Source organism: Saccostrea echinata, unplaced genomic scaffold (genome assembly GCF_033153115.1).
Source record: "Saccostrea echinata isolate AGI-Se365-2 ecotype Australia unplaced genomic scaffold, CSIRO_AGI_Sech_v1 ptg000054l, whole genome shotgun sequence".
Classification (NCBI taxonomy): Eukaryota; Metazoa; Mollusca; class Bivalvia; order Ostreida; family Ostreidae; genus Saccostrea; species Saccostrea echinata.
The window spans coordinates 26,887,535-26,910,301 of record NW_026889803.1 but is presented as its reverse complement, the minus strand read 5'-3'; the positions used below and the strand labels follow the sequence as shown (position 1 = coordinate 26,910,301).

Below are 22,767 nucleotides of genomic sequence, written 5' to 3'. Positions count from 1 at the left end.
GGAGTGCTTTCTTTTAAATTCTCAAAAAAAATGAAAACAAAAACTGATGTGATATGAAAAATATGTTTAATTATGTTGATATAATACTAGAAATGTCATCGGTGACGTTCAAGTGGCATGGCATCCCAAAACAGGGACAAAGGTTCAAAACTTCCATATTGGTGCTATATCATGCTGGTCAAACAATATTTTGAGACAAGTTCATACATGATTTTCCCATAAGTATAAATGCATGCAATGGCAAATGATGGATGATTACATCTTTCTTAAAATATTTTTTTTTGTTCAATTACTGAACTCTAAAAAAATAACAAAGTTTTGGCAATAACTACCATAAATGTGGAAATGTTAAATGTGGGGCTAATTTACAATAAACATGCAGTTATGCACATTACATTAAGGGCTGTGACATACATCACATATATATTTCCCAACAAGTGCCAGTGTCTTTTATATATATCTTACGCAGCATTAAGAATGCATTATCCTGGCATCACAGAAATAATCCCAATTGTGCAGTTTTTGCCACTCATTACAAAATTAACAACACACATAAATTTCCACATTCACAGCACTGGTAACTAAAACAATCTGGACAAGCATACCCTGAAACTTGTCTGAGATTAAACCTGTTACTAGAAGATAAGCAAACCTCACAATATAACACCTTCCCTCCCCACCTTAATAATTTTCTTTTGTTCTGTACAGATATACATGATATACATGCTAATTCACCCCAATCTACTTAACAAGATGTACTAATTGCAGTTCTCTTTATTTGTATTATTTCCATTTTTCTTTTCTCTAAATTATAATATAAATTATTTATATGACAACCCAATAACAATTTGAAAAATATTCTTAATCTGTGGTAATCTGATGAGAGTTGTAAAATACTTGTAAGTGATATTCCCCCCCCCCCCTCCCCCCCAACCCAAGATTTACAACTGATACATGTATTGTGAAAAATTATTGAAATATAATTTGTGTATATATGGAAATGTGAATTATGGAAATGCCCCCACTAAAATATTTTGTTGATGTCATAAAACAAACTCTCTTCTCTCTCTTTCCAGAAAAATTGAAAAACCCTATGGGAAAAAAATCTGGTGCATTTCAAGTAAATCCCATAAGAAATTGTAAAAACTCAAATAGACAGGGGGTCTTACATGAGAATATGTAACAAGAGACAACAGAAATAAAACCCCTGGTACATATCGATCATAGAGGAAATCAGTTTGTTCTCAGCAACTATTCATGATTTTATTACATGCTTTTTTTTCCCACATTACTGTAAGTACAGACCAAGTACATTCCAAAATATACATAAAGATTTAGTAAAGTACAAACTAATGGTACTTGTCCATATGAAACAGTTCCAATCCAGTGTCAATTTAAACATTTATATGTTTCTGTAACTAGCAATCAAATACATGTACAACTTGCATATGTACCAGGGGGATATACTGTGTCCAGATTCATGGAACTTTCAACAACATTCGGGTTAAAGAATAATTGTTCAGGGTATGGCTTATAAAGGACATAAAGGTCAATGTATATATATACATCACTCAGCATGAATAAAAATATATATATAAAGTCAATACATGTATTGCTCTGAGGTATTAATAACTTAAAACAGCATGACCAAAATATTTACTAGTGATTGTGTAAAAAAAAAAAAAAAAAAACTTCAGAAAAAAAGATCTAAATAAACAAACTTGATGTCATCAACTTGTTATTTGCATAAATCATAAGTTCAGAAATAATATTTATAGAGAAAGAATCCGCCGATTAATAATGTTATTCCTATAGCCACTGGAGCTAAATAGGATCGTCTGTTTCTCCACAATTCACTTTTTCTTTGTTTTTCTCTCATTCTGTCTATTTGATTTTGCGTCTTCTGCCTGCGTTCCTCTCTCTGAATTCTCCTTCGGAAAGTACTGTTGGAAACAAAAACGTCAAAGTCTCTATTCATGTAAATTACAAGTAAGTGTAGTCATGTAGACTAAAGGATTTACCACCAATGTATAGAGCCTTTGGGGTTTCGCTTTTTTTTTTTATTTTCAAATTAAAAAACTTCTTGTGGTCCATTTTATTACTTCATTAATTTTCATTATTACGGTAAATTTCAATAAGTTTTTATTCCATTATTTCATTTTACTGCCAAAAAAAAACAAAACAAAACAAAACAAAAATTTAAAAAAGCAGCAACTACTTCCTATTCATTTCTTAACTCATACACTAAGAAAAGTGGAAGTTTTGCTTCATAATATTTCAAGCAGACTTCTATTTTGTCTGAATAAAGAAACAAGTAAATTTATTTTATTCCCTTGTCAAAAACATCAATAAATGGCAACTTGTGTACTTTTAAAATTCCTGAGAGGAGAAACACTGATACCCCTTCATGCACGTTAAATGCTATGAATTTTATCTAAGACATATATAAAAGGAACTAACATCCTATAGTTATTAGTTACACATATTGTACCTGTTTTCCTCTTCCTTTTTCTCGGGAATTAACTCCTCGGTGTCTTTGGGTGAAATTCGTTGATTTTCATAGTCCTCTTCCTCTTCTTCTTCTTTCTCCTCCGTTTTCCTCAGATCCGGACTTCGAGGGGGAAGGGGTGGGGGATGTCTATCCACTGGCAAACTTGTGGTCCTTTGTGGGGGTGGGGGAGGGCTGTCTTCTTTTTTGCTGCTTTGCTGAAATATTTATATACACATCCATAAGATGTACATGTCAACATGGGTGGTAGAAACACACATACCAACTAATGTTCAACAGACAATGCAGTTGTACATACTTTTACATACCTCTTTGGTCATGAGATGCACTACTTAATCAAACACTTATGTGACAAACTATTAATGGCAGTCAGTATTCATTATAATTGTCAGCTTAAATCCCTGTACCCAAAATTGAAACCCACATTAGAAAAGACTGTTGGATTGCAATTCTGCAAGATCACAAAGAAAAAATGTTGCTCACATCAAGATAATCTGATAAAATATCCAGCGTTGAATTTCCGTTGGACAATATTCTGCGTCCTCCATCGATAATGGCAAGATAGGAAAAGCGCAGTTGGTCAGCTGTTTGAATCAGTCCCATGCGATATGTTCTCATTTCCAGTAGTAAATTTCTCACATCGATTGAGTTCATATCTTGAGTCTTTTCAATCTGTAATTAGAAAATAGTGTATCTATCTCAAATGTATTACACACAACACAGAAAAGAAATCAATGGGCTATACTGCTACTCTCCCATTCCTCTTAGCTGCATGAGAGTAATGTTTGTGGCTAATCTCCATCTTTGAAAGACTGAACTGGAAGATTTAAAGTCCATATTTTTTAAAGATATTGAAATCATTTTGAGCTATGCTATGCACTAAAAAGATAAATCTAGAATTTATTTCTGCTGACAGAATGAGATAGTGTCTCCAGTACCAAGATGAATGATAGCTTTTTAATACCATAGGGGGTAAGATACATGTAGTAGAAGCCAATTTGAATTATTGAACTTGTCTCTTATCCCAATTGTTTATTGACACCCAACAAAAATACATGTACCGGGTATCTTCAATCAAATCAACCTGAATGTATCTTCAATCAAATCAACCTAAATTTCTACTCCTTATAACACATAAGAAAATACAGTAAACCACCTAATGATAGATAAGGCTGCGTTATTTGTACACGTTCACTCACAATAACAAGAGCAGAATCTACGAGACAAAATGTCCCTGATCTCCCAATGCCTGCACTGCAGTGGATGATGGCTGGGCCAACATTTGCCTCCAGGGCTCCGGACTGTCGGACAGTCATCAGAAAATTCAGGAACACTAAAGGTGATTGGGGGACTCCAAAATCTGGCCAGTGTGTGTAATTGTAATGAATGACCTCTCGAGATTCTCCACTCTATAAATTAAAAAAAAACTTTTTCAAGAGCATTAAAATTATGAATTTCTTTCCAATATCTATTATTGTTATCAAAGCAAACTACTCACTTTATACATACTTGAAAACTTTTGCTTTGCATTATTTTCCTTCAGATGTATTGACAGTAATGCTGCTCCAATTAAACTTTGACAAAAGTATTTTTGGATATTATACAGGTACAAGTATTTTGTAAATACATGTGCATGTACCCCCATTTGAGATGAAGGACAAAACAAGCAAACATTAACAACAGAGTGAAAAAAAGTTACCGGTAAATCAGTTTTCAAGGATATTTATCGATTATCATTGGGCTTGACTATTACCTTTAAATTTACATGGTGTTGCACAAATCAGTGAATTTTAAAAGATATGAAATAATTTAAATCACATGTGCACACTGTAAAAAATTTAGATAGTGCATCAAAATTGATTTTACAATGAACTCAATCAAAAAAGCATTTTTCTCTGGATTAAGTTTCACTCATATGACATGTGTTGTGATTTAAAAAAAAATATTTACAGATGGTGTATTTCAATGTAAATAAATATTTTCACTGAGTTTAGAGGAGGCACAAACATGCCAGGCTTATCATCATGTCTAAGGCACAGGAATGCCCTACAAATGACAACAAAATTCCATTCCCTACCTCTATATGCTTTAAAAGTAAGATTCTTTCTATATAATAGTCCAGCTGTGTTTCCCTGACAACAGAAACATTAAGTGACACATCTTCAAACTCCATCTCATCTTCATCGTCTTCTTCACTGGTGGGGTAGTATTTATAACACTTTCTCTACAAAGAATCAAGTCAAAACATATTACACAGTGAGAATACTACCCGTATGTAGATTAGAACAAAAGGAAAACCTCGTACATTTTTGGGGGGGGGGGCAATAATTTCAAATGACTTATTCATTGCATATTTTGCAATATCTGATGCCATACTGGTCAATGCACAATAAATATGTTCCTCAGATGGGAGCATTACTTATTAAGGAAATGATTGCTTATCTAGGATTTTAAATTATCATGAAAATCATCTACCGGTATACTGTGTGTGTACATAAATTGGCGTATTTAAAATTTAGCGCAATCACTGAGTATGGAGCTGTTGGCGAAATCATGAATTAGCGCTACACATGTCAGTGCCATAAATTGTATTTATAAATGATTTCTTAGTGGTATTCATGAATTAGCACATCGTTGTCTGCACCAAAGCCTCTAAAATATAAAGCCCACTTTTTTAAGTACACAGTAACCTGATTTCTATCAAGTATCAACCTCCAGTTATCATCTATTATGAATATGAACTAGAACTGTCCAAAAGGGACAAATACCTCCCGCTGGGTTTTTCAGAGAAGGACTAAATCACTAATGTTTTCTAGATGTGAGAGGTGTTCACAATTTGCTTTAACATTTAGAGTGAAAATTTAATTACTCATATTTTTTTTTAATGAATGAAGCTAAGGTGCAGCCTAATAAAACATCAATACTAGTAATTACAGTGTTTTTTATTACATTGAAAAAATAGTTTGCAACTACATGTATCTGTCATCTTTGTGAGACATGACACTCTGCAAATTGATTGTTGAAAAAAATATATCACAATTAATTATACAAAATCAAATTGATCTTAATACCTTTATATCAAACTCATTTTAAAAATAAAAGGCTGTTTCCAGTAACTATGTATTTTGACAGACATAAATTACAATAAAGAGACTTAGACAACAGAGATCTTTATTTCTTTCTGCCCAATTCCCAGGAAATATAGATAAGACCTGCTTGATCAGAGATGCCCTAACAGCTTCCCACACTGAAGTCATTAATTAATCTTTAACTGGATGCATGTCCATTCATTACTCCCAAGGGACAAATGGATTTACACTATCTGCTGTGTAACGTAAAAACTGTTTTTAATACTCTGTGATTTTTTTTTTAGTTCTAATGAGTAGTTTTAAGCTGTAGTTCACATTTTTGTACAGATGTCCTAGATTCTATGTCTGAAACCTTAGACATGAACCCGAAATGACTAAGTCAATAAAAATGAAAAAAAAAAAAACAAAACAAAACACCTGTAAAATGCAGAAAAATTATCAAATAATGTTGAAAATACCAGGTGCACATCTTCATATGGTAAATAATAAGTGTACAAATTTTCAGACAAATCTATGCAATAGTCTCTGGGAACAGATCCAAGACAAAACCACATAATAAAAATGAAAAAAAAAACACCTGTAAAATGCAGAAAAATTATCAAATAATGTTGAAAATACCAGGTGCACACCTTCATATGGTAAATAATAAGTGTCCAAATTTTCATACAAATCTATGCAATAGTCTCAGGGAACAGGTCCGGACAAAACCACATAATAAAAATGAAAAAAACACCTGTAAAATGCAAAAAATTATCCAATCATGATGAAAATACCAGGTGCACACCTTCATATGGTGACTAATAAGTGTACAAATTTTCAGACAAATCCTTGCAACAGTTTCCAAGAAATGGTCTGGACAAAATCTCGTCTACAGACAGACGGACAGACAGACAGACGGACAAGCTGATTCCAATATACCCCCCCTAAACTTCGTTTGCGGGGGGTATAATAAAAAGTAGATTTTTTTTCAAAATTGTAATTTCTGGATATAAGCACTTTTTTCATTTTAAAAACAAACTGTTCTCACCGCTCCATTCTCTATCAGTTTGTTGAGCATGACAATGGCTTTACTTTCCTGTTCCCAAACCATTTGCCAGAAATGTGAAACTGTCACTTCTAGAGGGCCCTAAGAAATAAAAATAATGGAAAAAAAAATAAACTATGGTACTTGGTTTTAATACCAGTTATTAATCAAACAAGCATAAAAAATCCAAATAACAAAATTTCAAGAGTATTTATCAATCTCTTATTTTCTATTAGAATCTGGCAGTTTAAAACAAGAGGCCCATGGACCACAACGCTCACCTGAGTAACGTTGGCCTTGCTGTTTTTCACCCGATTTCCCCCTTGTAATACCTATTGTGGCCCCGCCCTACCCCACGGGTCATGATTTGAACAATTTAGAATCTACACTACCCCAGGATGCTTCCACATAAGTTTCAGCTTTTCTGGCCCAGTGGTTCTTGAGAAGAAGATTTTTAAAGATATTTTCTACATATTTCAATGTAAAACTTGGATTCCCTATTGTGGCCCCGCCCTACCCCTGGGGGTCATGGTTTTTACAATTTAGAATCTACACTACCCCAGGATGCTTCCACATAAGTTTCAGCTTTTCTGGCCCAGTGGTTCTTGAGAAGAAAATTTTTAAAGATTTTTTCTACATATTTCAATGTAAAACTTGGATTCCCTATTGTGGCCCCGCCCTACCCCCGGGGGTCATGATTTGAACAATTTAGAATCTACACTACCCCAGGATGCTTCCACATAAGTTTCAGCTTTTCTGGCCCAGTGGTTCTTGAGAAGAAGACTTTTAAAGATATTTTCTACATATTTCAATGTAAAACTTGGATTCCCTATTGTGGCCCCGCCCTACCCCTGGGGGTCATGGTTTTTACAATTTAGAATCTACACTACCCCAGGATGCTTCCACATAAGTTTCAGCTTTTCTGGCCCAGTGGTTCTTGAGAAGAAGATTTTTAAAGATTTTTTCTACATATTTCAATGTAAAACTTGGATTCCCTATTGTGGCCCCGCCCTACCCCCGGGGGTCATGATTTGAACAATTTAGAATCTACACTACCCCAGGATGCTTCCACATAAGTTTCAGCTTTTCTGGCCCAGTGGTTCTTGAGAAGAAGATTTTTAAAGATTTTTTTCTACATTTTTCAATGTAAAACTTGGATTCCCTATTGTGGCCCCGCCCTACCCCCGGAGGTCATGATTTGAACAATTTAGAATCTACACTACCCCAGGATGCTTCCACATAAGTTTCAGCTTTTCTGGCCCAGTGGTTCTTGAGAAGAAGATTTTTTAATGACCCCACCCTATTTTTGTCTTTTCTTGATTATTTGCCCTTGGAAGGGGGCTTGGTCCTTTATTTTAACAATTTAAACTCCCCTTCACCCAAGGATGCTTTGTACCAAGTTTGGTTAAAATTGGCCCAGTGGTTCTTGAGAAGAAGTTGAAAATGTGAAAAGTTTACAGACGGACGGATGGACGGACAGACAGACGGACGGACGGACGACGGACAACGGGTGATCAGAAAAGCTCACTTGAGCTTTCAGCTCAGGTGAGCTAAAAAGTATCTTCTACCCCATGGAAAATAACTTGCTGAAAAAAAAACTTCTGTTAATCTGAATTTCCATCCAGAAAACACACTAATTCACGTTAGCTGCAGATTTGTAGTTCACAGGTCTGAAAAAATTCTGATGAACGACCAAACTCTGGTCATCCACTCCTATTTTTTTTGAGACCAGTGAGCTACAGGCCCACATCTATTCATATGTGGCAGTACATATGTCTAGATAAAAATCTATGGAAGCTTGGTCAATGTACTGGTTTGTTACTTATAAAGTCTACACTATGTACATGTACTTAATACAAAACTTAAAAACACATCTTCTGGAAAATGCACCATAATGGTTAAATGGTACATGTATTTTACAAGTGTAAGTAATAATTACCTGTGTTAAAATATACTTTCTGTTAGCCTGTTTAACTTCCACAAGACTTGCATTGATGTACACATTGTTTGACAGTCTAACCCTGGCATGGTCATCTGAAATTTTGATTCAATACACTCCAGTAAATGACAATAATAATTGTTAAAATAGAATTATATTCAGCTTAACAAAATACTTTTTTTTAAAAAACAAATTAAATCAATTTCTGAAATTTCCTTTTTGATAAATAAACAAATCTTCCAAACTTCAAAATATGCAAATTTTCATTTTATTAAAACAAATAAGATTTAAGTTATATACAAAAAATAAAGAAATTGAATGACAATATTTTTTCAGCTCAAGGTCCTTCTTCCCCTTAAATAGTTGAAGAGAAAGAATGTAGTAAATTTTGATTGCACTATAAATTCATGTATGTTTACATGTGGAAGTATATATTTACATTCAGTTCAGCCCTTGTTATCTATAAATTTTCTCAAGTAATTTACCCAAGTTTGATACTTTAAACAGTCTGCACATTTCTCCAAAATTTCAATCACTTGTTAAACCTTTACATTGAAACTTCACCTTTGCTAACAAGTTTGTAAATATTCCCATTTTTACAGCAAAAGGCTGCTTACTAAGAGACAGATAAATTTATAAATGAATGAACCATGAACATTATCTTCCTGGCAGATGTATTTAAAAATTATATACAGTCAAATTTCGTTATCTCGAACTAGATGGGACCGAGAAAAAACTTTGAGATAATCGAGGATTCGAAACATCAGGGGTAAAATACTTAAAGAATAAGTAGTTGGGACTTCCAAATCACTTTGACATACTGATGGTATTCGAGATATCAGAGTTTGAGATATCGAAGTTCAACTGTAGATCTTAAATAGAGTAAACAACATAGAACGTACATGGACTAACATCTCTGTATCTGTTTTTATTTCTGTTGGCTGCATTGCGGGCCTCTGCTGTTGAGAACTCGTTTTCAATTGCCTGCATAGCTGCCTCATTTTTTAATTCCTTAAAAACATTTTTCAAATTGATGTTTATAAACATTTTTGGGGTAAAAAGAAAACAACAAAGGGATGCGAATTTTCTCCCTTAAAAACCTACTTTCCATATACTTATATTAACATGAAACATCACTTATGGGTTGTTCGGAAATGATTTTATCTGTAATATTTGACCTCCACATACTTAAACATAAATCAATCTGGAAACAGGGTAAACTTTTCAAAAATCTATTTTTTAAGTCTAACATTTAAAACAATGCAAACTAAAAGAATAACTTCCAGAATGTTTCCTCTTGAAAGCTTTAACGTTTTGTTTTAATTAGGTTGTTTGTCAAATGTTAAACCTTATCTGTCAGCTACTGTAGAACTTCAAGAAGTTATCAATAACAAATGTTTTATACTAAAATATAGCACAATATATGTAAGATTTAAGCGAGGTGAACATTTTTTTCAAACGAAATGTTTCTTGGTCGAAAGAAATTTGAATCATCAGTATAGAGAATATTACTGTAATGCGCCTACAGATATGTATGCATTTTAGCCCGATGACCTCATCAAAATAAAATATTTTGCCCAATCTGTTTTCATACAAGTTCCAAATGCAGATGATACAGGCCTAATCGAAGTCTGTGCAACATGAATATAATATAGTCATTCATAACATTTACATTTTTCTTTTATAAAAGATATTTTTGTTCAACATTTATAACCAGGACGTGCTTAAAACCACATGCTAGAAATATGTAACGTGCCAAAGTAAACTATATAAATTGTTCCATCCGGAAGTCTTGTTCTTGATGGTTTGACCACTCAGACAAAGTTCTTGGCATTTTTACCTGATAAACTGGACCCCAGGCATTGTATTTGTCATAATTGATAAACTCGTTCTCAATTTCTGACCCCATAATGGTAAAAGTTGGCTCCAAAGTTCTCAGAAAGTTACAGGAAGTTCATACTTTGCGAATCCATTTTCATTTTAACCGGAAGCAGAGATTTATAACAGTTAAAGGATGTGCGGAAATCCCAAGTCCGGATCTTATTCAGTGTGTACATTTGTGTTTTCTTAGGTATAACGATAGAGATTGTTTTTGCAGGGGAGTAAATGGGCCCCGGGCCTCACTTTTATTTTTACAATAACTACAATAGTCTTTTGTTGTAAATTGAGCACGGACCACAGGAGCTCAAGTTGCTCCCAATATGTAAAATAATATTTGAAAAAATATTTGTTATAACAACTACTTTAGTAGCTGGTGAACATTTTTAAATATTTTTTTTTTCACACCGGGAGCAAGCTCCCTGTGCATGGACATTTGCATTCAAAGGTTATACCCCCATAGATAGAATGTTCCATCATTAAAATGATAAATGCCCTACGGACCCGAGACACAGTTAGATTATTCTAACTAATACCCCCACCACTTTTTGTCGCTTGCTCGAACACTCCCAGGATTTTTTAAATCAATTTTTTCCCGAAAATGGGAGTGAGCACCCCTTTTCCCCTCGAAATAAGGTTTTCAGGTTTAAACAGATTTTGGGAGGGAGGTCTGATTGTCAGTACAGTATCATATTTTCCTGGCTGCTACCACTTTCTCTAATTTCAACGATGACACGCACCTGCTTTGTTGGGTAAAAAAAAAAACAACAAAAAACAAAAAACCAAAACACACACACACACACACACATAGCAAATAATTTTCAATAATGGGATAAATCAATCAAATGTGAATATTAATTTTGTTATTGGCACAATGTAATTTAGAAGCATGAAATAATAGGATATTCATGTCCTCGGAAAATAGACATTGTCAAAATGTTGTTGTTGTTTTTTTGTTGTTGTTTGTTTTAGTTTTAGTTTTATTGTTGTTGCTTTGTTTTTAGGTTTTAAAGCACAATGTAGGGGTATTCATAGAGGCTTAAAATGTAAATGTGTTTCATGACCGTTAAAAAAAGGATGAGAGACCCCCCCCCCCAAAAAAAAATAAACAAACAAACACATACCCCACCCCCAAGAAAACTTCCCCAAGATTTCTTCTCTAGCAATGCCTGCTCTCTGTGAAAAGTACATAGCATAAAGTTTAAGATTAACACATCAATTTATGCACTTTTATTTCGACATCTTTATATATTCAATCTTCATGAGAAGGGGGGGGGTATCACTGCATCCTATAAAATACACACTCGGCAGCATTTCTTGTGAAAAGTATGCAAGTATATATTTAATATTTCCATTAAACGACATTATGTGAAAATCCGAAATGTTGAGCGTAATAATGCAATAAGTCTCCTTTTTAATCAATAATTTTTTTTGATCTAGAATTTGAATATATTTTATTGTATAAATATTATACAAATGGTTTGAACACAAGTTCTAACAACTTACAAGGTCCCCACCTTAAAAAGCTACAACTGTCGATATCTATAGGAAAAAAAAAATTGATATACAAACAGGTTTGTTTTATACATATACATTCGATACATGTAAAACTATATAACTTATTAGAGCTCTAGTGTTAGGCTGTAATAATTAAATAAATCTACCAGAATCTCTTTTAAATTTTTGTACCGATTGAAAAATGTATTTATTGATTTCAACATTTTGTGATTCATCTCCCCACAGAAGTAGGTGACAGTCAATAATATTTAGTTTAATATCTGGTTTAGTAAGACATAAAAGGTTTCTAAATAGTTCCTCCCTAGCATGTTGATATTTGAAGAAATGATACGGGTCTTCCAGTGGCGTATATTCTTTTCTGCGGATGTGTAGGCTAGTGTGCAGTCACAAATTTGACCTGAGGCGCAAAGTGTGGGTAAGCAATGAGCCACCTCTCGATAGGTATGGGGGGGGGGGGGTGTCAAAAGGAGCATTTTTGCAAACTCGAAGACATCTACGCTTGTAATTTGAACAGTGAAAATGATATTGTAAACATATTTTCAGTAAAGACACATAACAAAATTGAGAAATTTTTTTTTTTAATAATGGGGTACCGGATTGTGATGCACAGTTTTGTTACTTTGCGTCTCTCTGCAAGAGGTATACCCATCCTGTTTCTAAATATTGTGAATCTCGTGAAGCTATAATGGGTAACCCTGTAGTTATGAAGATTATGATATTCCTTATTTATTTTGCAGCGTTTTTTAAAATGTCAAATACAGAAGAATGTTTAATATACAATTACAATATGACTACAACCAAATTGTTGCAGTATTTAGAATTGTTTATGAACTTATTCTGTCTAAAAAAAAAAAAAGATTAGTATATATCTATTTCTTTTTCTAAATTTTCAAACCACAGAACCAACATCCATTTATGTATAAATTTTTGTTTTTTGTATTGACTCTGACCCTTGAACTATGGAGAGGGATTATATAAGCAGTGTGTCTCTGTCCAATCCTTTTATATATAAACATAATAAGATATTGTTTTTAAAAATATATTTAACATATATTTTCAACAATTCACCTCCATCTTTTATTTCTTTTTCTTGTAGATTATTGAAAGTTTATGAAAGCAACATTCTAAGAAAATAATAAATAAAAAAAATATTAATCGGCTTGCATTGAAAATGCACAATATTCTGTTTAAATAATTAATACCTGACTTATGACATAAGAGCGTTAGGGTCAGTGATATTTTTTCACTGGGGTAATTAGACCGTGAACACGCGCGTGCATGCCTGCCACGCGACGGGATATCAGGTGCCAACTTTTGATCTCTCGAAGAGATCAATTAAAATGCAAAACAAACACTGTATAACCTAGGTGAACATCGCTCAGTCATCGGACTTTCTATATATTGAACTGGCTACATTCCAAGGTAGCTTTTTTTAGTTCATCATGTTGACCGAACTGACCCGTGTGGACCTGTCTTGCGACCAGGAAATGATGATGACTAGTTATGAAGAACTTGGATCCTCCTCTTCATCTCTATCGTCTGATTCAGCATTTGCAGAACAACTTACGTCTCCCGTGGAATCGGTCAGTATTTTCAAAAATAGAGAAAATATAGTGAAATATTCTTTTTAAAAACGTAATTATTCAGGGATAAAAAAGGACTAAAAAACGGGATAGGTATTTATTTAATTTCCCATGTTATATTCTAAATAAGAGATATTGGAGAATTTTGTTCACCAGTTTATGAAGTCCTACAATAAATGACAAAAAACGTGTTCATGAAATATTAATTAAAGCACTTTTTGAATAAATTATTTTGTCAAACGTGAAGTTCAGAATAAGAATTTGTAATTTGTACCTGCCATGTAAAGAAACGAACTATTCATCAAATAAGGGACAGCTGGGAGAACAAAAACCTATTATACATAGAAATTCTGCATAAAGTATATACAATGAATTCTCTCGCTAAATTGTTGACTGAGATGAAATATGGTTGACTTGCAGTGTGAGGACCAGATCTGCGAGGGATGTCACGAACTTATCCTGGACAGATATTTCCTGCACGTCAATGGCGGCAGTTGGCACTCTAGTTGTCTTCGATGTTGTGTCTGCTGTCTCCAGCTCGACCAAGAGGAAAGCTGCTTCGTCAAAGATGACAACATATACTGTAGACAAGACTACATTGGGTACGTACTTAGCTTCTAGAAATATCTACCAATTCAGAGTTCAGACAAAAGCTGATATGATATGTACTTGTCTTTATATATGCTTTCTTGCTTTTATTTGTTTTTTTTCTCATTTGCAGTGAATTTGGAACCAAGTGCTCTAAGTGTTTCAGGAGGATACAATCGACAGACTGGGTTAGGCGAGCCCGTGATAATGTGTACCATCTTGCCTGTTTTGCATGCGATACCTGTCAAAGACAACTTTCTACGGGGGAGGAATTCGCCCTGAATGGGGACCAAGTATTGTGTCTTAGACATTACACTTCTCTCATCGAGGGAGGGACAGAAAAAGGTAAATCTGAGTATTATGAAAACCGTCTCCTTACGGAAATGAGGCGGAGAAAATGAATCTTGTCTCAATTTTAAAACGTTTCCGTATCATTCAAATATGCCTATGGCTTATTATAGAATTTCTTGTCACATCAAAGAAGTACTGTAATATATAAATTTGTATTGCATAGTGATTTGCAAATACAAGTAAAAACGAGAGCGGCTTTTTCTAGAAACTTTACATGTAACAGACAGATTCGGATGTTCAAACCATTTCAAACCATAAATATTTAATAATTCGATCATTTAATTAGTAGTAATGTTAGGTCATGTGTAAAATATCATTTTAAATACATATAACTGTAAGCTATTTGCAGCGCTAATGAATTCAGATTCAGAAATCCTCAAATATATATTATCTCTTTATATTAGATTAGAATTTTCTGTGAAACTATTTTTTAAATTCTTTAAAAGGTTTCTTTCCCGCCCTCCTTCTTTAATGTATACCTTAAACCTAATTATCCAATTAAAAAAAATCTGTAAAAGGAGAAAGAAATGATATCAAACCTGTATGTTTAATAATTTCAGATTCAGAACTGAGCAGCAAACCAAAGGCCAAACGGGTGCGGTCGTCCTTTACTGAAGAGCAGCTCCAGATCCTTCAAGCCAACTTTCGCATCGAGAGCAACCCCGACAGCCAGGAGTTGAACAGAATTGCTCTTACGGCAGGAGTCAGTAGGCGCGTTGCACAAGTTTGGTTTCAGAACGCACGTGCCAGACAGAAGAAGCAACAGATATTCGGCAGCAACCAGAATAGTCGCAGCAACTCAAAAAGTTATTGTAAGCAACAATTTCGAAAACTGGATTAACGTGATTTAATACGTTATTGTAGGGAAAAATTCATTATTTATTAATATCTGTAACAGCAAATCAGATTCAACTTGATTGAAGATTAATGTAATGAGTTCTATATATACATGTTTCTTCCGATACTCTTGCAGGCAATGGACAGTGGTCAAGCGGATCCGAGGGCCAACTTAGCGATTCTACTTCAGAGTAAATGACGTTCTCATATCAGAGTTATCCCGCTTTGAAGCTAAGTCTCTTGCAGTTCCTGTGATCAACTCGTGTGACTATAAAGCACAAATTGTGTTATTTCTGTAGATCTATTTATTATGCCATTATGCCTTTGTTATCTGTTGATTATTAAATTATTGATATTTATACACAATTATTTGTCTTTCATTGATTTAATAAGTTCAAATTGCCATTGCATAAGAATTGACGCTGAAGAAACCTTCAAGTTGATGTTTTCAACAAACAAAATTTGTCAAATTAGTCATATGACATTGAACAATTGATGTAATATAATTTAGCTATATCATTTGCATGATTTTATGTAGACAGTTCGAAACGATTCCCAATGACCCAACACAAATATATGTCTTGTACACATACTGGACCGGTTGGTTACCATGGGTACGATATTTTCTATACACGACATTCCATTTTCCTGTGTCATTGTCGAAGGTTCCAAGGCGAAAGACATGGGCACCATATTTAACCGGGATATCACTGTCTTGGCCAGGTGGTGTGTAAACCCCCACAGCGTTCAGGTTGTCGTGTGTCGATAAAACTACCGGGTGATTGTCCGTTTTGTGTATTTCCATGGAAACAGTTTTGGGATTAAAATAGTAAATCTGATTGAAATCTCCAGCCATATACCCTGCTGGGGCTTCCATCTGAATGAACTTTAAATCAGCGGGCCAGTCTCCTCCGATAGTGAAATTTGACACGTATTCAATGCAGTTGTCGATCCCATGGGTACCAATGGTAACCTTTTTATGGAAGGGATACTTGTATGTCATTTGATGGTTCAAAGCCGCTGAACCTCGTGTGCAGCCATTTATTGTCGTGTCCCGGGTTTCGTGGGCTCCAGGACGCAACCAAAAGGCTGGATGGACCTGCGAAGAAAAATATGCATGTACAATTATAATGTCGAAATGTGTATCGTTTGAGGACATAGACTAAAACCGAGTTGCATACCTCCGATTCTAGTATGTTTCCATGCGCTCTAATCCATTGGATGTATGTTTTGGTATGGTCGGAATCATCTCTGCCCCCCGCTTCCGTTGGATTGTAACATTCAGCATACGTATTGCTGTTACAGGCCATCTGTAATTCTCGACCATGATCGTATGAATTCACCAGCTCTCGGTTGTTCCACGTTAAACTATCTATAGCTCCGCCCATTCTAGCAGAGGCACCGATGTAAATCCCATGAGCAGAAATGGTCCAAGTTCCCCCAAACCCCCCTTCCAAGTAACCGACGCGGTGTTCAGTGCTGCTATGGTGAATGTAATGCTGAATTGCTTGACGATAATTTGTTCCAAAAGCGTTGGCTAGATCATGGTATCTGAAAAGGCCAAAAGTCTCTGGGCTTTAGTTCAATTACAAATCACTTTTCAACTTGTCTGTTGTAATTATTGTTCTGTAAATACATGTATTATAATTCTAACTGTTGGGTCTTTCGTTATCAACAAGAAACCCATGGGCCACAACGCTAACCTGAGTCACTAATGATCTTGCCGTTTTTCATTTGCAGCTTTTTCCCTATATGTTCCAGTGTAAAACTTTGGCTCCATCTTACCCACAAGGACCCTTATTTTCTAAGCAAACTTGAAACTACTATACCTGAGGACGCTTCCATATCAGTACGACTAATCATGGCTTTGCTGTTCTTGAAAAGATTTTTCAAGATATTTTCCTATATATTTCTATGTAAAACTTTTGTTACTATTATGGCCTCGTCCTACCCCCTTGGGGGTGATTTGATCAGACTTGAATCGAATCTGTGGATGCTTCTATATATGTATGATTAATCATGACTTTCCAGTTCTTGAGAAAAAGATATTTAAATTTTTTATGCCCCGCAATGAAAATGCCCGGAACATGTGTTTGTCATTTCCGTCCTTCCAAAGCGTTTAGCTTAGTTTCAAAGAAACTTCATGATATTTTTATCAAACTTCACCATCCTTAAAATTTGACCTTACTTTTTTAATATTTATGTTTTGTTCAGTTTTAAAGAAACAAATCAAATTTTTTTTCTCCAACCTTATATGCTGATATATTTTGTTGAGTGCTAATAAATGTATCAACGATTTTTAACCTTGACCTCAGTTTTCTTAAATTTGATATAGCTCAGATTCAAAGAAACTATTCAAGATATTTTTTACCTTGACATTCCACATGACCTTTGACTTTACTATTTATTGTGTATAAAACTCAGTTTTAAAGAATCTATTCAAGATATTTTCACCAAACTTCATACACTAATACAAGTTTTCGTGTTACATTACTAATAAGCCCTTAGCGGGTCATTTATGTCTATGGACATATTTCTAGTTTCCTACACATGTATATTCCTACGTAAAACTATCATCCCCTGTTGTGGCCTCACCGTAACCTCCGAGACATGATTTGAATAAAATTGATTATACACACTCCGAGGATGCTTCCTTATAAATATAACTATTCATGACCTTGCTTTCTTGATAAGACGATTTTTTAAAAAGATTTTCCCTATATATCCCTATGTAAAACTTTGGCCCCCTGTTGTGCCCACTCTACCCCGGGGCGGCATGATTTGAACAAACCTGAATCTAAGCTACCTGAGGATGTTCCATATTAATATGACTAATCATGGCTTTGCTGTTTTTGAGAAGAAGATTTTAAAGATTTTTCCTTTATATTCCTATGTAAATTTTTCATCCCCTATTGTGGCCCCAACCTAAACCCAGAAGTCATGATTTCAATAAACTTTTATCTACGATATTTCAAATAAATTTCATCTCTTCTGGCCTGTTGATTCCTGATAAGAAAATTTTTAAACGATGACATAAAATTTTCACTAATTCCCAATTATCTCCCCTTGAAAGAAGGCGTGGTCATTTATTTGAAGAAATCTGAATTCCCTTCATCCAAGGATGCTTTGTGCCAAGTTTGGTTGAAATTGGCCTGGTGATTTTGGAAATGAAGGTGAAATTGTGAAAAGTTTACGACGACAGACAACTGAGAAGTTTTGATCAGAAAAGCGCACTTATGCCTTTTGCTATTCCTCCGCAAAGGAAGGTTTTGCTTCCAAAAAATAAAGGCTAACGCATCACTCATATTCAAATTAAATTTGATTGTGAAAAAAATCCGTATTTTGTCATTAAGACGATATTTAATTAGTATTAAAACCTTTTTTCAGATTTAAATGAATCTAGGAAGAAATGTAGTTAAATTTTGATAAGATTATTTTTATTTGTTACTCCCCGCTTTTTTTTTTTTTTTTTTTTGTCAATCGAGATTTTTAATCCCAGAGAGTTCATCTCAGAACCTGATTTTTATTTTGATTTCGCAAAGGCTTTCTACATAAAGAAATGGGAGGTCAACATTACCGCTAAATTGCGAAAAATTTCAACTCATTACCGCTACATTTTTTTTTTTCGAAATTTCGGGTGATCATTACGGCTACATTTTATCAAAAAGAATATTGCCGAGTACATCTCATTACCGCTACATATCGAATCAGCCAGCAATGGCACGGAATACAAGTTACCCATTATAATTCATATAAGAAATTTCCAAACAGCAGTACGTCAAGCAAATGGCCTTCAAAGCGCTATCAATTATTTAAAGACTGTGTGTTTTATCCATGCTCGGTTTAACACTTTCTAAAATGTTTTATTAAATAAAATAGATTTTAAATTAAAACTGAAACAAAAACCCAAAACATTTTGCTCAAAGTCTTACTTTCACCTCTCCGTGGTGAGCAGGGGAAACAGGTCTTATGGATGTATATGTTGTACTTTAAATCAATCCGTACATGCATCGAAAGAGGCAATGCAGCAGAAATGTATATACATGTGCTATTAAATGTAGCGGTAACGTAACCTCTTTGTAGCGGTAATGAGTATGTAACGGTGATGACAATTTTGAAAATGTAGGGTAATGATACGCACCCTAGAAATAATTCGACAAGAAATATAATCTAAAACTCGTTAACAAGCCAATTTAGATGAAGAACGGAATAACTAACGTACAAAACCAACACTTGTTATGCCCCAACCCTGCATTTCATGGTAGAAACATTGAAAAAACATGAATATGCTTTTCTTTAAAGATAGATAAGAAATGTGTCCATGAATCATAGTTTTTTTTTTTCAAAAATGTTACCGTCTCAGGTACTGTTTTACATGAAAACTTCCTATAGCCTGCCGCCCCTCGTCGATTCCCTTAGTGAGCCAATGGTTCTTGGCCTGCTCGAGAGTGTGGATACCTAAACTGACCACGTCTGGGTGATGATTCAGATAGTAAAGTCCATCAAACACCAGTGTTGAAGCGTAGTTTGTAGGGTCTGTATTCAGAGAAAAAAATAATTGTCATTTTTTTATGTATAAAAAAAATATTCTTTTGAGGGAATGAACCTTAATTGTTTTTTTTATTATCTATATCACTGATCATAGACCTTTCACGTACATGTATATATTTAGGAAATACATGTTATGAAATAAGTTGAAGGAGAATGATTTAATAAAAACAAATGCTTAAGTGATAACAAGACTAGAAAATGTCAGGGAACACATGAGTATAACAGGCAATAACAACAATAGGAACGGTATTCGGTCATTAAGTACAAGATCGGTAATTCATTACAATAAAATTTTGGGTCTTATAGCGAATACAAGAAATATAACTGTATACGTGCTAAACATACGCATTTTCAGTATTTGAAAATGCATCGCATATCTAGGGTTTGAAAAATAAATCAAATGAAATATTAATGTCAACCGCTTGTCAGTAGCCTTTTTTTTTTCTTTTTCTTTTTTTTTTTTTTTTTTTTGAAAAATTCATGATGGATAACTAGACGGTTCATCTGATCTCTACTGCGTTTGAAATAAAATGAATTCATCAAAATGCTGAAAAAAATGTAAAAGGGTCAAGGTATAATGAAGTCTTCAAACAGCCTTGTGCATGTATTCTGCTTAAAAAAAATCAATTCTTACTTTAAAAATAAAAAAGTCTTGTGAAAAGAACTAGTAATTTAACTATACTAAGGAGTATCAAACTCCTGTCATTACCACGCATGGTACTTTCGGGCTTCAATTCCTTTACTGCTTTTATATATGTACCCAGCGTATTTGCCCGTAGAAATCAATTTTGTTTTGCGAGTGGGGACACAACCTAAAAGAAATTCTTGAAAAGCGCAAAGAAGTTGAACATCATACGTTATTTTAAAGAGACATAACCATAAATTAGCTTTTGTTTTCTAATGTATATAGTATATACTGTGACAATTATTGAGGGGGTACAACTGTAAACTAGCCTCGTTTTCTATAATAAAATATATAATGGCAAAATTATTGGGGGAGGACACGTCCCTACTCCATTGCCCCCGACCCCGGTTCCTTTGGGCTTGGTGTAAGAACCGCTGTTCCCAGGTTGGAAGATGACTATATATGTAGTTCAAGGTCAGGTGGTTAGTTAACATATGGGGGTTCGGTTTCAGGAAGGTGTATTTAGTATATTGTGTGTTTTTCCATGTCTATATAAATATGAATATTAAGATTTAAAAATGAACATTTCTGATATAAGCAGTATTTTTAAAATAATCGTTGTTCTATGTACATTAAAAAAGGCAAAGGGACGACACCTGCCATCTTGGATTTTGGGGGAAACACCAATTCACATTAGATTTTAATTAATATTTGCACTTTTCCTACCGACCCTTCGAAAATCTTCCTATTCTGTATTTATTCGAACATGCCGTTCTAAACACGCAACGAACTAAAATGTCCTGATACTAACACAGTCTTGTATCACGATCCCTTTCACTTCGTTATCTGAGTGCAATGGATCATGGGGCAAGACTAAAGTACTGGTAATCAAAATTACAAAATTAAATATAGTATACATGTAAGCGTACATGTACGGATAATATTTAAAGAGAACGGATCTCTATCCAGATATAGACTTTCCGTGCATTTTGATACACATTTATGCTGCTTCTCTTGCTTTCTTGGCAGGTATTCACCTCTTAAAAATTCTATCCCAACATTTCTAGAATTACAAAATCCGCAATCCTGTGAAACATTTCAGCGAATTATACATGAATGCAATTCCAATCTTTACCTTATCTTTTCAATGTTGTACCTAAATAAATATTTATACACTTCCGCAAAATATTTTCTGATAAAGTAATCATAATTTGTTCAATTCACGTTTGGAAAATGTAAAAGTTGTGTCCCTTTGCAGGGTCAATTCGATCAAAGGCCATAAGGGAAAGAAATAGTATTTCTCTTCTTTGTGTAACCAAACATTTGGACGCGATGCGACAAATTTTAAAAATGTTTTAATTTTTTTCTTTCGATTATTGTGGAGCCCCATTCTGGGGCAATCAAATTAGAAGGTGCAAACGTATTGTATTTTATTTATTTTTTTTTAATGTAAAATGACAAAGTTACAAACCCAAAAGTTATAAAGGGTAGGAAAATTCTTCAGATATTTTCCAAAGATGGCGACCTAAGAACAAACTTTTGAAAAGCGAGGAATCTTTTTTTTAATCAATCAATTACTAACCAAAAAGTATTTTAATTGTAATTGCAATCATGAAATTTCACTTCTTTTTTTTTTATTGATTTCTGCATTAAAAAATTTCCCTGAAAATCAAAGAAATTTTCTTATATTGTGGACAATCATACGACAATTTACGTTCGCGATAGACGTTCGTGATAGAAATATACATGTATTTTTACAGTTGTAATACAAATGTCAGAAATAAAAACTATTGATATGTCGCTTTTCTTATCAAGATCAAGAATTATTTATAACAAATGCATGAATTTTATGCAAAATATGTCAAAAAACACCTGTCAAGGGGTTTAAAATTGAAATCTCACCATTTGCTTGCGTAGATTTAATCACAAGAAATAGAAAAACGAACCACATACTTTGTCCAGTTTACTTGGATTGAATTTAAGATAAGAGTCGATGTATTGTGTAACAGTGACCACAATAGTCAATTTTCTCACACTCCACGGAGACAGAAATTAAATTCGTAAACTCTAAAACTCAGAGTCTTCGTCAGACCCTTCCCCCTTAAAGGTTAAGCAAAAAATAGGCCCCCATCTACATATTAAGTAAATTTAAAAGAAAAATGCTTTGTATCCATATGTAATAAAAATCAACAAGGCCTGCAACTCGTCGCCATTATAAAAAGTCGTCTAATCGGTTTTCATCAGAAGTGCCTAAAATTTAAAAGTATGAGCACGC

The 22,767-nt window shown here is 34.1% G+C and overlaps 3 protein-coding genes across 3 annotated transcripts; 1 reads left to right on the top strand and 2 right to left on the bottom strand.

Annotated features, from left to right (window-relative positions):
• Window positions 1–1,669: 1,669 nt before the first annotated feature.
• LOC133205547 (tyrosine-protein phosphatase non-receptor type 2-like) lies at window positions 1,670–10,546 on the bottom strand. Its single transcript, XM_061341384.1, has 9 exons — window positions 10,402–10,546; window positions 9,464–9,572; window positions 8,562–8,656; window positions 6,626–6,724; window positions 4,587–4,733; window positions 3,709–3,918; window positions 2,993–3,181; window positions 2,492–2,706; window positions 1,670–1,943 (listed from the first exon to the last, which is right to left on the bottom strand). Exons 1-9 carry the CDS (start codon window positions 10,468–10,470, stop codon window positions 1,760–1,762), a joined length of 1,317 nt encoding a protein of 438 aa, XP_061197368.1. The 5' UTR covers window positions 10,471–10,546; the 3' UTR covers window positions 1,670–1,759.
• Window positions 10,547–13,248: 2,702 nt separating this feature from the next.
• On the top strand, window positions 13,249–15,664 carry LOC133205336 (LIM/homeobox protein Awh-like). The gene is made up of 5 exons (XM_061341125.1): window positions 13,249–13,540; window positions 13,961–14,142; window positions 14,262–14,473; window positions 15,040–15,291; window positions 15,453–15,664. The coding sequence occupies exons 1-5, from the start codon at window positions 13,400–13,402 to the stop codon at window positions 15,509–15,511; spliced, it is 846 nt and encodes a 281-aa protein (XP_061197109.1). The 5' UTR covers window positions 13,249–13,399; the 3' UTR covers window positions 15,512–15,664.
• On the bottom strand, window positions 15,617–22,403 carry LOC133205337 (uncharacterized). The gene is made up of 4 exons (XM_061341127.1): window positions 22,395–22,403; window positions 19,672–19,852; window positions 16,498–16,867; window positions 15,617–16,415 (listed from the first exon to the last, which is right to left on the bottom strand). Exons 3-4 carry the CDS (start codon window positions 16,702–16,704, stop codon window positions 15,828–15,830), a joined length of 795 nt encoding a protein of 264 aa, XP_061197111.1. The 5' UTR covers window positions 16,705–16,867; window positions 19,672–19,852; window positions 22,395–22,403; the 3' UTR covers window positions 15,617–15,827.
• Window positions 22,404–22,767: the final 364 nt, after the last annotated feature.